General features: G+C 47.0%; 1 protein-coding gene across 1 annotated transcript in view; it reads left to right on the forward strand.

Annotated features, from left to right (window-relative positions):
* Positions 1-15,907, forward strand: part of spata5 (spermatogenesis associated 5) — a 158,345-nt gene that overhangs the window by 114,102 nt on the left and 28,336 nt on the right. The window contains exon 15 of the mRNA XM_007908282.2: positions 8,031-8,195. Coding sequence (XP_007906473.2) covers positions 8,031-8,195 — 165 coding nt within the window. The remainder of the gene's footprint in view (positions 1-8,030; positions 8,196-15,907) is intronic.

The raw sequence follows: 15,907 nt of genomic DNA on the forward strand, positions 1-15,907 counted from the left end.
GCCGTGAGGCTTGCCAAGCCAAGTATTTGGGTTGGAAGTTATATGTCCCCAACTGCTTCAAAACAGGAAGTTAGTCTGTTAAATGATGGATAGCTCTCCTTTGCCTGGAGGGGTGGGGAGTGGCGGGTGGGGGGGGGTTTGGCGGGTAGTAGGGTGGGGGGAGGGGGGAGCAAACGTTTGGTCTTCTGCCTCCGGGCTGTTTGTAATTTTTTTTGAAGAAGAAGAATTTTTGTGTCATTTTTATATCGGTTTTAAAAAAAACGCCCCACACCCACGCAGACTCGCACGACCCCCCCACCCCCCCACCCCCGACCCCCGACCCCACCCCCAAAAAAAACAACAACCTAGAATTGAGTGCCTCCCCTTCGGGAGCTGGTCCAGGCAGCTCTCCTCCCGGCTGAAAGGAATCCAGGCCTGCAGTCTTGACAGAAACAGGCTTCGGATTCCAGAGGCAGCACGTTGCTTCAATCCCAGCTGTGCCTGACCTGAGGCTTCATTCTGTATCAAGAGTCTCTTCTCCCCCCCGCCCCCCCCAAGGGTTACGTTGGTATTTGGTTTCTGCCCTCCAACTCCCTCCCTCCCCTTTCCCCATTCGGACAGGATAAAAACCCAAGATGTTACACTCGGGAACCTGGTAATAATAATCCTTGCATCTAATAACGCGCCTTCTGCCGTCTCAGGAGGGCGGATCAAGGAGCTTCACAGGATGCACGGCAAAACTTTAGCCACTGTGTACTTTGGAGGTGAACGTGACAGCCATTTTGCGCATTGCAATGTCCCGCAAACGGCCGTGGAGCGAGTGACCAATTTTATTTGGGGGATTATTGGCCAGGGACCCCGGGGGGCGGAGAGAGAAAGAGAGAGAGAGAAACTCCCTTCTCTTCTCGAATAGCGCCGCGGGAGATCTTTAACCTCCGCCTGAACAGGCACAGATGGGACCTCGGGTTTGAAGCATCTTATCTGAAGGACAGCACCGTGTACATTTGATGCTGTGCCCGCTCACGTCATCGAGACGTCTCAAAGCGCTTCACCGGATATACCGTAAAGTAGAGTGACCGTGTATTTTGTGGGTGAAACACGGCAGCCAGTATCACACAGCAGCGTCCCAGATACAGCCATGGAGTGAGTGATGGATTTTATTCGGGTGGAGGGTGGTGGTGGGGGGGGGGTTTGTTGTCCAGGACGCAAGCAAAGGATCTGTAACCAGCAAACTCAGTACAGACCAGGTCTAAACTACAGGGTGACCAAAAAAGTCCTGATACCATTACAATGTCTAATAAGCCTTAAAGAAATCGTGATTTTTTTTCGGATAGAAGGGTAGTTATCCAGGACTTTTTGGTCGTCCTGTAGAACCTCTGTGCTCTGCAGTAACCCTGGTGCTGCACCAATCGAGACACTGGGGGAAGCTACAAAAGACTTCATCTTTGTGAAGTTCTTTTTATTCCCCTTTGAAGAATTGACAACTGCCACCCCCTCCACTCCCCCCCCCCCCACAAACAACACCACCACCCCTCCCACTCTCACACCCACACTTACACTTAAACAGCTACTTACGCCCATCGGTAGTCTGCATGATATGCCATCTGTTCAGTCATTTATCTTGTTGCGACACTTCAAATTACAGCATTGGGTACGCGGTAGAATTTTTGGCATGTCAAAAAATAACCAGCACGGCACGAAGAATCACATGGTATTGTCTAATCTGAGCTATGTCGGGTCATGTTTGTCAAAGGCGGCAGCCTAGAAAAAACATTTGAAAGACACTGGGGACAGGCAGGCTACAAGAACAGAGGATTAGGTTTCTCCGAGTACATGCTCGAGGTTGCCTTGAATGAATTTACAATTCTTTTGAGAATTTGTTTTTCTCGTTCGTTCTATTCATGTATTTTTTTTTGGCAAATAGCCGTGGTTAACGCAGACTGATGACTGGACTCGCTCTGAAGCCATTGCTCATCCTTTCCCTGTTTCCCTGGCTGCGCTGACTTGCGGGATTCTGCACTGAGCTGGGAAGATAATATTCCCGCAACACGCGCTTTATCCTGTACCGTGTGCTGACACCCAGCTAAGTCGGTCGCACTCAGATATAACCACTAACCTGCCCTGTCTCTCGCAAGCTCCAGCACTCCAGATTTTTCTACCAGGTAAAACAACATGGGGATGCCTTACACACAGTGACATATATTATAATAATAATAATAATAATCTCTGCATTTGATATAGCGCCGTATCACGTCGTTGAGACGTCTCAAAGCGCTTCACAGGATATACTGTAAAGTGGATTGATGTGTGCGTTTTGTGGACAAATTCATATGAAAGGTAAATGGTATTGTTGGGGGAATCGGGTACCCAGAGAGTTACATTCCGAGAGCTGTATGTATGAACCAGAGAATCACACAATTACACAATTTTTATTATTACAAAAAGTTACAAAAGAGAAGGCTTTGGAATACAGTCATAAGAGATGATCGGAGGAAGAAGACCCTTCAGTCCAGCTGTTCCAGCTGTTTAGCCTCCGTAATGAAATGCGTCTTGGTGTCCTGTCCTAAAATTGCCCTTCACAAGCCTGAACCTGTGCCGTCTTATTTGTCTGCCTCGTAGCATCTGACAATTATTGTTCTGGGTTTGCTTTCTCAATCCCAATTAGCATGAGATCACCCTCCAAGATGTCTCTCTTCAAGACTGACGAGCTCTGGCTTATCTATTCATTCCTCATAGCAGCTCATCCAGCAACACTGGGGATCATCCTCTCATCCTCGTTGCTGTCCTCACTATTACCTGAGCAATAAGGACAGCCGAGGACAGCCAACTCACGACTTATTGATCAGATTCTAAGGCTTTGCTTTTTGGTTCTAATAACTCCACAAACCTGTCCGTGTGTTTTTTCTCATGTGACTTGTTTGCTGTGTCAGTGGGTTGGTTTTTCTGCAGGATTTGCCTTTTGTCCAGAATTCACCTTTTAAGAAAGTGCCAGTTCACATCGCCATATAGAGCTCCGGATTAATCGGTGGGACAAGGACGAACCGAGCACAAAGCTATTATTCTAAGCAAACCAAAAAGACCTTAAATCTATTTTTTTCACACCTGTCAGTTTTTCAGTAAACAGCACAAGTGTGTTTTTTATGTAAAGTTCCGCTTGTTTTTGTCCTTTAAGTGTTACTGAAAATGTATTCTTTATTATATTTTATCAGCAGTCGGTCTCCTTTGTCGTATTCCACTAAAACAAATGAAGGGCACTACACGGAAAGATGTTTTATTCAGCTCGTGTAAAACTTGTTCAATGCAGCACTGTAATACTCATTTTAATTGAAATCCGCATCACCTTGTTTTGGTCAATTTAATTACAATACAAAGCAATTTACATCTGTAAAGTGTCTGTCACTATATAGATGTAGTCTCCGTTTTACTCAATCTTCACGGATCTGCCCTGGCCGGGCTCGATTCCTATCTCTCTCACCGTCTCCACTTCGTTGTCTCTAACGGTTTCTCCTCCAGCCCCCGCACTGTCACGTCTGGCATCCCCCAGGGCTCTGTCCTTGGCTCTGTCCTTGTCTCCTCTTTACTATCTATATGCTCCCCCTCGGTGACATCATCCGCAGACATGGGGTCAACTTCCACATGTATTCGGATGACACCCAACTCTATCTTTCTGCCTCCACCCTCAACTCCAGGACACTGCTGTCCTGACAGAGTGTCTGTCGGACATCAAGTCCTGGATGAGGGCAAACTTCCTACAGTTGAATGCGAACAAGACTGAGGCCCTCCTGATTGGCTCGCGCCAGCGCCTCCGCACCTCAAGCTCTGGCAGCATCACCCTCCATAGTCGCACACTTTAACTCACCAACTCACGCATTTGATACAGCGCCTTATCACGACTTCAAGACGTCTCAAAACTCTTCACAGAATATACTGTAAAGGCTGTATATTTTCTGAGCGAAACACGGCAGCCAATTGCGCACAGCAGCGTCCCACAAACAGTCGTGGATTGAGTGACCAAATTATTTTTATTTCTTTTGTAGGGATTATTACCCCCAGAAAAGCGATCCGCCAATCGACTTAACAACCGAGTTCCTACTTACTGCTGGTAAACAGAGGGAGTAAGGAAGGAAACTTGCCCAACATATCGCCCGGCCGGGAATCAAACCCAGGTCCTCTCGTTTGCGAGGCGAGTGCTCTAACCACTGAGCTGCAGGACTCCAATCGAGCTATAAAGAACAAAATATTGCCCTTCAATCCCATGGAGTGGCTGAGATATCACTGCAGTAAACCTTGCGGTCATGTATTTGTTTACCTTTCTGAGCTGCCAATCAGGCATATGGGCATTGGTACAGCCTTCCATCAGAGCAGAACATACTGTCGCCCTCAAGTCTGGCTCCTCTGATGGCAAACCAGCCCAGCAAGACCTTGCAGTGCTATATCTCAGTCATTCAACACAGTCACAGAACAATTTCATTTTCACTTTCACATTAGGGCTATCGTGCAAAGCACTGTACTTAAGAATAAAAATAAATCCCGGTTGTTCAAACATTTAACCACTTGTTGGTTTGGAGGCAGATAGTGAATCAGTCCGGTGAGTGCTTGGAGCCAACAAAATGCCTCCTCTCATGCAAAGTAGTCCCTTGAATTTCAAAAGATACTATTTAATCTTATGTTTTAATGCTACATCCAAAATGCCTGATTGAACGCATGTCAGATCCTGCACACTATTGCTAGAGTGACACTCCTTGCTCCAGGCACTTCCTTAGAGCAGGTAGAAGAGATTCCTAGATATCTATCTCAGTTATCAGTCAGTTAGTACAAATGACTTTGGTGATAGTACACATGATATATAGTGAGGATCAGCGGACAATCCAGAGCACCTCACAAATCCTAAACAGGAAAGTCACATGGAGAATAATTCTGTGTTTCTTAATCTTCACTTGTTTTTTTTCGTTATTTTATTTGGTCCTGGAGCTCAGTGGTCAGTGCACTCGCCTCGCAAGCGAGAGAACCCAGGGTTCGATTCCTGGGCAGAGCGAAACCTTCGGCAAGTTTCCTAACGCCACCCACCGCTGTTTACCTAGCAATAAGCAGGAACCCGTTTGTTAGTCGATTGGCGGATCGCTTTCTGGGGGTAATAATCCCTTCAAAAAAAAAAATAGGAGTCATTTGGTCACTCAATCCACAACTGTTTGTGGGACGCTGCTGTGCGCCATTCTGCTGTGCTGTTTCACCTACAAAATATGCAGTCAATTCACTACAGTATATATGGGACGTCCTCCCGACGTGAAAGGCGCTATACAAGTGTAATCTTGTTGCTGTTGTATATTCTGTGAAGCTGTTTGAGACGCCTCGAAAGCATGATGAGGGGCTGTATCAAATGCAAGGATTATTACTGTTCATTCAACTCTGGACCGGCTGCAGGAATCTGACCAACACACCCAGAGATTGCCTTCAAGGGTCATTGCATATCCTTGCATATCAAATGCAAGGATTATTATTATTATTATTATTCTTGGGCCGGGAGCCAAAAGCCTCGTAAGCTGTGGCACACTCCATTCCGGGCAATGAGAAATCCTGCGAGTTTAACAGGAAGTCCCACTCTCGGTGCCCGCTGCAGAATCCAACGCGGGGAAAATTCAGCCCAGGCTTTTGGCAAAAGGCAGTTGAGCGCAGAAGCCCTTCTGGATTCAGTCTTGTGCTGTGTAAATGGAATTGTAGCTGGCTTAGCAACTGTTACTGGGTGGCAGCATGCTCGGAAGTGTTGAGATGTCATCGTAAACAGAGAGCAAGATCTTGCAGCACATGCTTTAAAGCACTTTATTGTGTGGCGCAGTGAGTCGCGCAGTGAGCTCGAATATACAGACCTCTTCAGCCCGGACTTGTTAATATTGGTCTCCCAAGTGCGCTCCACAGAAACTCCACTCCGTTGCATCCACGCATGGTGGAATGTCTCGGAGTGGCGTTCCCAAGGATCGAAGGTTAGCACACACTAGCCCGGCTCAGTGAGTTAGCATGCACTAGCCCGGCTCAGTGAGTAAGCACGCACTAACCCGGCTCAGTGAGTTAGCACGCACTAACCCGGCTCAGTGAGTTAGCACGCACTAGCCCGGCTCAGTGAGTAAGCACGCACTAACCCGGCTCAGTGAGTTAGCACGCACTAGCCCGGCTCAGTGAGTTAGCACGCACTAGCCCGGCTCAGTGAGTTAGCACGCACTAGCCCGGCTCAGTGAGTTAGCACGCACTAGCCCGGCTCAGTGAGTTAGCATGCACTAGCCCGGCTCAGTGAGTTAGCATGCACTAGCCCGGCTCAGTGAGTTAGCACGCAGTAAGCTGGCTCAGTGAGTTACCACACACTAAGCTGGCTCAGTGGGTTAACATACACTAAGCTGGCTCAGTGGGTTAACATACACTAAGCTGGCTCAGTGGGTTAACATACACTAAGCTGGCTCAGTGGGTTAACACAAACTGGCTTAGCATGTGAAGGTCTGAATCTAAACTCCACACCACCCTCTTGGTGAAGAAGTCCCTCCAGCCTCCTTACCAGATCTGGTGCTTGCGAGCTTATATTTATACCCTCTTGCTTCGGAATTAGCAACGAGTAGAAACTGCTCATCAACATCCACCTTATTAAATTCGTCCATAATCTTAAACACCTCTATCAGGACATCTCTGAATCATCTCAACTCTAGAGAGAAAAGCTCCAAAATGTCCAATCTTTCTTGGTAGATGTTTCCACTCAGCCCTGGTAAGAACCTTGTAAACCTTATGCTCTACTCTTTTCAGTGCTCCAATACTGTATCCTTCCTGTAATATGGCGACCAGAACTGTATACAGTACTCCAAATGCAGTCTAACTAGAGTAGAGTTTTATAAAAAAAATTAACATTACTTCCCCACGTTTAGACTTTATTCCTCTGGACATACATAGCCAGAATGAACTTAATTCGTGTACAACAAAATAACAGGCTTATAAATAGCTACGATTGCTTCGTTCTTTGATAATTGTTTTTATGGCACTTTAAAATTCAGTTCCACTGGAAATTGATGTGATTCACCGCAGACATTAAGGACGTCTACAAAATAGGCATTGACAGATGCCGGCCGTTTGCCCCTCAGGTATATTCACTATTTCCCTTTGGTTCCAGCTTGTGATCTTAGAAAGGTTTGAAGCCAAACTGTTTAAACGTAAACTTTGAAAGTCAGCAACAATAACAAACAATCAGATCAGATGCTGTTTCAGGATCACTGCCCACATCACGAGTACAGGAACAATTTAACCCTTCCGTGCCGTCTTGGCCTCCACCTTGCAGGGAGCACGGCACTGGGTGAGCTGTTCAGCTCATTTATGCAGCAGACAAGAAAGTGGGGCCATGATTCAGTGTCTTGAAAGACAATTCTAGCACAGATACAATAATCATCACGATAATAATCCTGGCATTTGATATAGCGCCTAATCACGTCATTGAGACGCCTCAAAGGGCTTCACAGAATATATTGTAAAGTGGGTTGACTGTATATTTTATAGATATTGGGGAGTATTTCTTTACATCATAAGATTAACAACAACTGAAACTGGTTCCCAGGAAAGGACGGTAGAGGCCAGGACACTGGATTTAATTTTATTTTTAAAAAAAAGCTGGATGCTGTATAAGGTGAATGATAGAATGGGTTTTCTGGAAGGACACGATCAAACTAAGGCCTTCTCCATCTGAACCAACCTCTCTTGTGAACAATTTGAGCTTCAGTACTGTTCACGTATTGAAGGAATAGCTGAAAGTTTCAGCCATCCGAAGCCAAACGATCGAGAAAGTTGCAGTGTGTGGTCGGTCACGTGACCCAGCATTGGGATGGACCGACAACAACAACAACAACAACTTGCATTTTATATAGCATCCCTCACTCAGGGTAGCGTCCCAGAGCCCCAGATGCTGAGGTCCAAATGGTGCGTGTCAATCGATGCCCTCGATCGACGGGGCAATGCTGCAGTTGTGTCCACAAACAGTAGAGGTGCTGGACAGCCCAGAGAATTAAAGGTTTGATTATCTCTTCCAGGCTTTGATGCGACCAGGACGTATTGACCGTATTATTTACGTGCCGCTGCCTGATGCAGACACTCGGGCCGAGATCTTCAAACTCCAGTTTCGTTCCATGCCCATCAGTCAGGACGTCACCGTGGACTTCCTGGTGACCAGGACCCAGAGATACTCCGGGGCTGAGGTAAGCCAACGTGCAGCCAGGAGCAGGTCTCCGAGCCCTCGATCGGCACTGCTTGCTGACCACCCAAGCCGAGGGTTTGGGAGCGGAGGGGCTGGAGAGGGGACAAAAGATGATCGAAACCATGGTGTTTTGAGACCGGACTTGTATGAGGTTGTGGGAGGGGCAGAGGGCCTCCGGGGATGGAATTCCCGAGAGCGGGGGCAGAATACACACATGGATGCGCGAGCACACACGCACACGCACGCACGCACACGTGCACACACACACGCGCACACATACAAGCGTACGCACACACGCGCACACACACACGCACAGAGCACAGCATCCGCATTTACCTAGACACATACGTGCACCGGTTTGACAATTGTTTCCACAGTAATGGGATTGGAATCAGACAAACAAGGCACATGGCAGCAGGTTCCCCCATTGGGGCCCTGCGTGTCCAAGCACACGCGCTCAGCAGCCACTCTGTACCGTCCAAGGCACGTCCTGGTTTGGGAGCGGGAGGCGCTGACCTGGCTGAACCGAGTCGAAAGTGCAGCTTAAAACTGATCCCAGCCCCGACCTAAATGTGGGGCAGTGAGAGACTTTGCTGCGGTCGTAAAACATAATTATAAACGGGCACAGAGGGAGCGGGAGAGGAAGGACAGCTCTAAGCTACAGCGGCAATATACCTGTAATCGAAAAAGTACACAGCAACGGAAGTTTCTTGTCACAATATTCATCAAAGCTGTTGAAAGCAGCGCTGCATGCAGCCCAGTTGCTCTTGTTACTGCTTATCTCGCAGTGCTTTTAGCTGAGAGCGCACGCAGACAGCATTTGCCTCCGGCTTAAGATAACATTGTTGTTCTGCAACAGGAAAAATTGCTGAGCCAGGGCTTTGCCGCGCTGCAAATGTGCTATACGCTGGGGCCGTCCGCAGAGCGAAGAGTATCCAAATGGGGGAAGCGTTTTGAAGAATCGTCATTCATTTTAATGGCGTTTTATCTTCTGTCCTCTTTCCTGTTGTTGACTGTAATTATTCCATCCGTCAGTGCCTCTTTGGGGAGACCTGGTTGAAAAGAGTTACTGATCCCAACAGTGTTACAGCTTTCAGTTAGATCAGTGGAAATACGTTCAATCATTTATCCAGATCACCTCCTATTTAACTCATTGAGTTAGGAAGCATCAAGATATTTTAAGAGGAAACTTGAGGCACACATCAGGGAAAAAGAGACCAGAGGGTTGTGCCAAATTGTCAGAGGTGCCGTCTTCCAGAGGAGATGTTAGAACCGAGGTCCCGTCTGCCTGTTCAGGTGGGTGTCAAAGATCCCGCGGCGCTTTTCAAAAAGAGAAGGGAGTTCCTTCCGGTGTCCTGGCCAGTAATCCCCCAAATAAAATCGGAGTTTCACTTCATGGCTGTTTGTGGGACGTTGGCAGTCGCATTTGCACCCAAAATAAACAGTCACTATAGTGAATCCCGTGAAGCATTTTGAGACATCCTGCTGAGGTGAACAGGCACTATATATATTATGGGTGAGGGGAATAGGCAGATTGTGGGGTCATGTGAAATATAAACACAGGCACGGACTGGTGGGCTGACTGGCCTGATTCCGTGTTTTGTCACTCTGTGTAACTCTATTTGTCTCCTTGTTTTCTTTCTCCCAATATTCTTGCTTCCTCTGCTGAAGGTTTGTGACTCCCCTTTGCTTCCGTGGAGGTACAGTCCCAATGCACAAGTTCTGGGATTTTGTCCAAGTGATCATCGTTGATCTGTAAAGCTTTAGCAGTGAGTGTTCAGCTGTGGAGCCAAACTCAGTCCCATCCTGACCTGATATGAACGCACAGGCCTTCCGGCAGGAACCCTGGCTGGATTAATCTTCCCTAATTACTGTCACCGAGGCCGAATGTAGTGACTCTGATGAGATCAGATGACTCGGGACAGACCAGGGATTGAACGTGGGACCTCTCTGGTCTGTACGGCTCATTTGTTTGGGGGAATAAACCCGCAGAAGCAGCGGGGAGCCAGCTGTTCACTATCATTCAGCTCCGAAGCCCTGTCTGTCCTACTTATTTGCTCTTCCAAGGCATTTCCCTCGATGTCGCTAAGTGCTCACAATTTAAACAAAAGCATTCCACAAAAGGGCAAGAATAAATAATAAATGACTTAGTTTTGATATTGGGACTTTCACGGGAGGCTGCGTCAAAGCACTTGACGGGATGTAGTGTAAAGTGTAATTAGTGACTGTGTATTTTGTGGGCAGACGTGGCAGTCGATTTGCGCACTTGGACACGGTGGTGAAGTGAATGGTTCATTCTATCTGGGGGACACCACGAGAAACACCCTTCTCTTTTTGATCAGTGTCATGGTGTCTATCCAGTGTTTGGCCTGGCACTCCGAGTCATTATCCTGAGTGAAGGGGGCTGTATAAAGGCAAGTTGTTATTGCTGTGGGATCTTCAACTTCCAACTGAGAAAGCAGACGGGACCTCGGTTCAAATTGCTGATCCGAAAGACAACACCACCCCCCCCCCAGCACTGCACTGGGGGGTCAGCGTAGACTAAACAAGTTCAAAGTCCCTACCTGGGGCTTACACTCCGCAAACTGGTGACTCCGGGGCGAAAATGCTGACAACTGAGCCAAACTGTCACAAGAAGGTTGAAAAAACAGTCGAACGGCGTTAACCGCTGGGCGAAGGGCCTGTGATCTGAAGGGAATTTTCTGCAGGGAAAATTCCAACGGGTCACGCCGGCTCATCAAAACGTCGCTCCCTATGGATCTCTGCGAGCGCAGATGCCAGACTGACCAGCGATTTGGGACGCCCTCCTGACGTGAAAGGCGCTAGACAAATATCATGTGTTGTGGTTGCACGCGGCTGGTCTCCTTAGGTCACATCGTCGTACAAGGCTTCCTGTTCACTGGCTTTGTCGACACTGCTAATGAGAATTCTTTGTAACTGATTTTGTTTTAGCACACACACCCACACACACACGCACCTGCACACACACGCACACACACACACGCACACAAACACACACACGCACCCGAGCACACACGCACCCACACACACGCACACACACACTCGCACCCGAGCACACACGCACCCACACACACACACACACGCGCACCCACACACGCACGCACACACACACAAGTACACACACGCACACAAATAGTTATTCAATGTCCAGAGTTCTATAATCTCCACCCACCATAAATGCTCCCGAGCTGGACAGGATGGTTTTGTAAGTCGAATCATTTCTGTGCATCATCGAGAATTAATCCTCGCACGTGATATAGTGCTTAGAACAAATATGCGCTCTTATATTTGCTCAAGCGCTCTGGGTGGCTACCCTGCCTGAGGGGCGCTATATCAATGCAAGTTGTTGTTATATATAATACGCTCTTTCACATTCAGAGAAATACTCAAAAGTGCTTTACAAAGACTTGAGTGGGAACCTGGGGTGGAGGGAAGTGGGCGAGGGGAAGGTAGCCCAAGCGAGAGAGTCAAGGAGGTTGATTTTTTGAGACAGGTTTTGAAAGCAGAGAGAGAGCGCGCGCGCGCGCGAGCAAGACACAGGGGTCAGAAAGTCTCCAGTGCTTCACGTGATAATTGCTGTGACTTCCAGTGACTCGAGTATTTGTAGGCAAGCGCAGCAGGCCGTTTGTGTAGAGCACTGTCCAACAAACAGCCATTGTCCTTCTGGGGGATTGTCGGCCAGAACATTGGGCGAAACTCCCTCCTTCTTTCGGACACTGTCGTGAGATATTGAACAGGTCGCGCAGTGCCGCTGTGGGCTTTGTGCCACAATGTGACCCATAAACTGCGCGCACTCTCGGACAGGCTTCACATTTCCATATCAGCACAGCAAAGGGTCCACGCGGTTCGCTGTGTTGGGAGGGGGTTGGGCGGGCTGGGGCGGTTGTTACGAAAGCGATTGCAGCTACTCATCCCGTCTCCGGTTGGGTACAGGTGATTTTCAGAACAATTGCACATCTCTCACTCCGGCACACGTTCTCCTCCGTCGTGCCCTCTCCGTTAAGATCCGGTGCCAGTGTTGGACACGGGGTAAGGCTTACAGGGCAAGGAAGTGAAGTCCTTCACACATCGGGCACCTATTTTCCCTGCGTCGATTTAGAAAATGGGGTCTGAAGTGCCTTACCCTGTTATCATGGCATATCTGCCGGTTTGCACAGAGCCTGACTCTTAAGGTCACCTGGGAGTTGTGGGTCGGTGCCAATCGCAGACATCAAGGTGATTGACACAGCATCATAGCAGTCTGTTTGATGTGTTCCTGATAGATTGCCTTTATCTGTCTTTGGCACTAGGAGAAGCTTTGCTCAAAGCAGCACACTGTGTTCTTTTATGCGATCAAGATATTGTTTATTTCCTTTTTGACATTGCCTTTCATTGCAAAGGACCTCTGCGTTTTGAACTTTAAAATAACTGGCCCGAGCGCTTGATGAATTGGATTAATTTGTACGACACGGCAAATGTTGGTTGCGTTGCATTGTTGTTCGCTATTTTTAATTATAATTCAAGTGTTACACAACAGCAGTGTTGATGCTTTTATTTTAATGGCATTCTCCGAGTGGGTATAGAATTGTGGTAAAGTGTTCATTCAGCAGTTTTGATAAATAAGTTATTTCGGAAGGTGGACTACAGATCCGGTCACTTAATCCACAACTGTTTGTGGGGACGCTGCTGGGCACAATTGGCTGCCGCGTTTCACCCACAAAATATACAGTCAATTCACTTTGCAATATGTTCTGTGAAGAGCTTTGAGATGTCTCAACGTGGTAAGGCGCTGTATCAAATGCAAGGATTATTATTATATACAGAGTGTGTATAAAACTGACAGTTTGTGAGTTTATCAGGATTTTAAAAAAAAGTTTTCTGATCACAATGTTAATTTCCGTGGACTTATTGATTTCAGGTCAATTTTCCAAATCATAAATCAACCAACATTTTCTCAAGCGCATTGAGAGTAAACAGACTGCTTTGATAAAATTTGAGGCAACTTTAACCCCTGTTCCCTTTCCAGACAGATTACATAAAAGCCACCACTGCCAAACTCTTGTGTTTTGAATTTCACTTCTGTTTATTTTTTCGTCATTTATGTTTTTCATCTTTGTTTAAATGTTGTTGATTTGCATCTGTTTCCCAGGGCTTGTGGGGTTCACATAATCCCACACAGATGTGAACTCTGTTTCACTGTGGCAGGGAATCGCAAAACGTATCCTCATCGCTTGTAGACTTGCAGGGTCCAGCCAATTTGTTCTTGTTATCAGAGGCTCACTTTATCAAGGCTTGGGCTCCCCTACTGATTGGGAACGGATGACAGACAGGAGGAATAAGAAATTGCACTTTTATTGCACCTTTATCACGTCAAAAGACCTCACATACGTTTTACAGTCAGTAATTTTTTGTAGGCCGGCAGCTTCGCACACGGTCACCATGAGGTAAAGGTCCAATTTACCCGGAGACTGTTGGCCAGCGGCTGTAAGGGAAAAGCTACCTCTTCTTTACAAATAGTGTCGTTGGATCTTTAACGTCCACCTGAAAAGTGACAGACAGTGGGCCAGGGGTTGTTGCAATGTTGTATAAATAATGATCCATACATTTGATATAGGGCCTTATCACATCGTTGAGCTGCATAGAATATATACTTCAAAGTGAATTGACTGTGTATTTTGTGGGCAAAACTGTGCAGCCATTTGCGGACAGCAGCGTCCCCACACATAGTCGTGGATTGAAGGACGGAATTTTTTTTTGGAGGGATTATTACCGCCGGAAATTGATTCCCCCGATTGACTATGATATATAGTATGGTATGATAGTAGATTAGGATGATATAAAGCTGTGACTGTGTGTGCATAAGCGCGGGGTCTGAGCGTGTGGGAGTTTGGGGTGGTAAAATGATACAATAAAAAGATAGACCGGAGACAACTTCAATGGGATATGATGTACAGAGGGATTCCCCACACAAGATGAACTACTGTGTATGTGTCCAGACACTGGGCAGTGAGAGGTGACGTTTGCCCTAAGGTTTTGCCATTGGAGAGCTTTTTGAAACCCAGTTACTTTAATATGACTGACAGTGAGGACTGTGTGTGTTGTGTGTGTGTTGTGTGTGTGAATGTTGTGTGTGTGTGTTATCATCACGGGTGAGGCAAGCCACTGAGTGACATGAAAACCACAGCGCTGCTGAATCCGTTGTGAGCGTTCGATTCTAATTTCCCTGCAGTTGGAAAAGGTTTGGATGCAGAGCCTGGTTGGAAACAAAACAATACAAGATTAAGTCGCGGCGAGAGAATGAAGGCCTTCTTGTTCTGTCGTTTTCGGTTTGAATGCACTGATCCTTCCGTCTGGATTCACAACCCTCAGGCAGGAGGGAGAATGTAAATTGAATCACGGCTTAGAACAAACACGTCATGCCAAGGTGTGCAAGACGTACATACACTCCCCTCTCTTGCAGCCCCTCGTGAAGTAATAATAATAATAATAATAATAATCCTTGCATTCGACATAGCGCCTTATCACAAGTAGGTAGACAAGGGGCATCCAACTGTGGACAGCTGTAGCGGGAGGCTATTTGCTTTGGCACTGGGCAAGTTCCTATTTCCACGCTCTTAACATGGTGCGACACTGGGTAAGTGTGCCAGAGTATATCTGTGCCATATGACAGCCCTCCCCTTTCCTCTGCACTCACTTACATGAATGGGATTGAACCATTAAATCCACACCAATACTTGTGATGCAACAAGACATTAGAACAAGAAGCCGTAGGCTTACAGTGATGAAGGGCAATTTCAGGACAGACACCGAGGAGGATTTCATTTCTCAGAGGGTGGTTAATGACTGGAACAGGTTGCCAGGAAAGGTGGTTGAGGCCAGGACACTGTGGACTCAGTTTTAACACAAAAAACACTGCTATGATAAGAGAGAGAGAGAGAGAGAGAGTAGGGTGGGTGTTCTGCAAGGATGGGAAATGATGGCCTTCTTCACCCAAAAACAATCTTGCGATCTTGTGAAACCATCTCGATAAATAGGCATCGCCCTGAGTCACCATCACTGCCGCGACCGAAGACAGCAGAGCTTCTAGACGGAGTCATAGGTCTTTCCCGCATCTGCCTGCGCAGCGAGGCAGACCCACTTGCGAAAATATGAGCTTGGACGTTCAGTCACCCCCAGAGCTCCACAGCAGTTATACTTTTAAAGGGGAGAGAAAGAGAGAGGGGGAAAAAAAGCATAAAAGCTCTGCTTGAATCAGATAATTGATTGTTTGCACTTCGTCGGAGTATACGTAAAGATTGGATGATGGCCATTAGCAGTCACTGGGACCATTGTTTCTACTGCGTACGTTCCAAATATATGCGTCTCCGTGACTGTCCAAAAAAAACCCTGCAGATCCCCGATTGCAGGTCAAACCATATCCCTGGGCAGCAACAATGAACTGTAATGTGTGCTAATTACTAATTAAACCACAGCCGCATTAATGCAGTCACATGGACAGATAAGACCAGCAGTGCATCGACCACTAAAGAGCACCTCACGCTTTATTGCTGCTTTGATGAAATGCCTTCCTGTCACTAAACTCCAGCATGAGTATGGAAGTCAAGTTCCTGGCAAGGTCGGAATACCTTTTCGTTTTAATTGCATACTCCAAAGCCTAATTGTGTGTTTGAGGAAGTTAAAGTGATAGCATTAGTGCACTCCTCACGTTCTGGA

This window comes from Callorhinchus milii, unplaced genomic scaffold, assembly GCF_018977255.1.
Source record: "Callorhinchus milii isolate IMCB2004 unplaced genomic scaffold, IMCB_Cmil_1.0 Scaffold1, whole genome shotgun sequence".
NCBI classification, from domain to species: Eukaryota; Metazoa; Chordata; class Chondrichthyes; order Chimaeriformes; family Callorhinchidae; genus Callorhinchus; species Callorhinchus milii.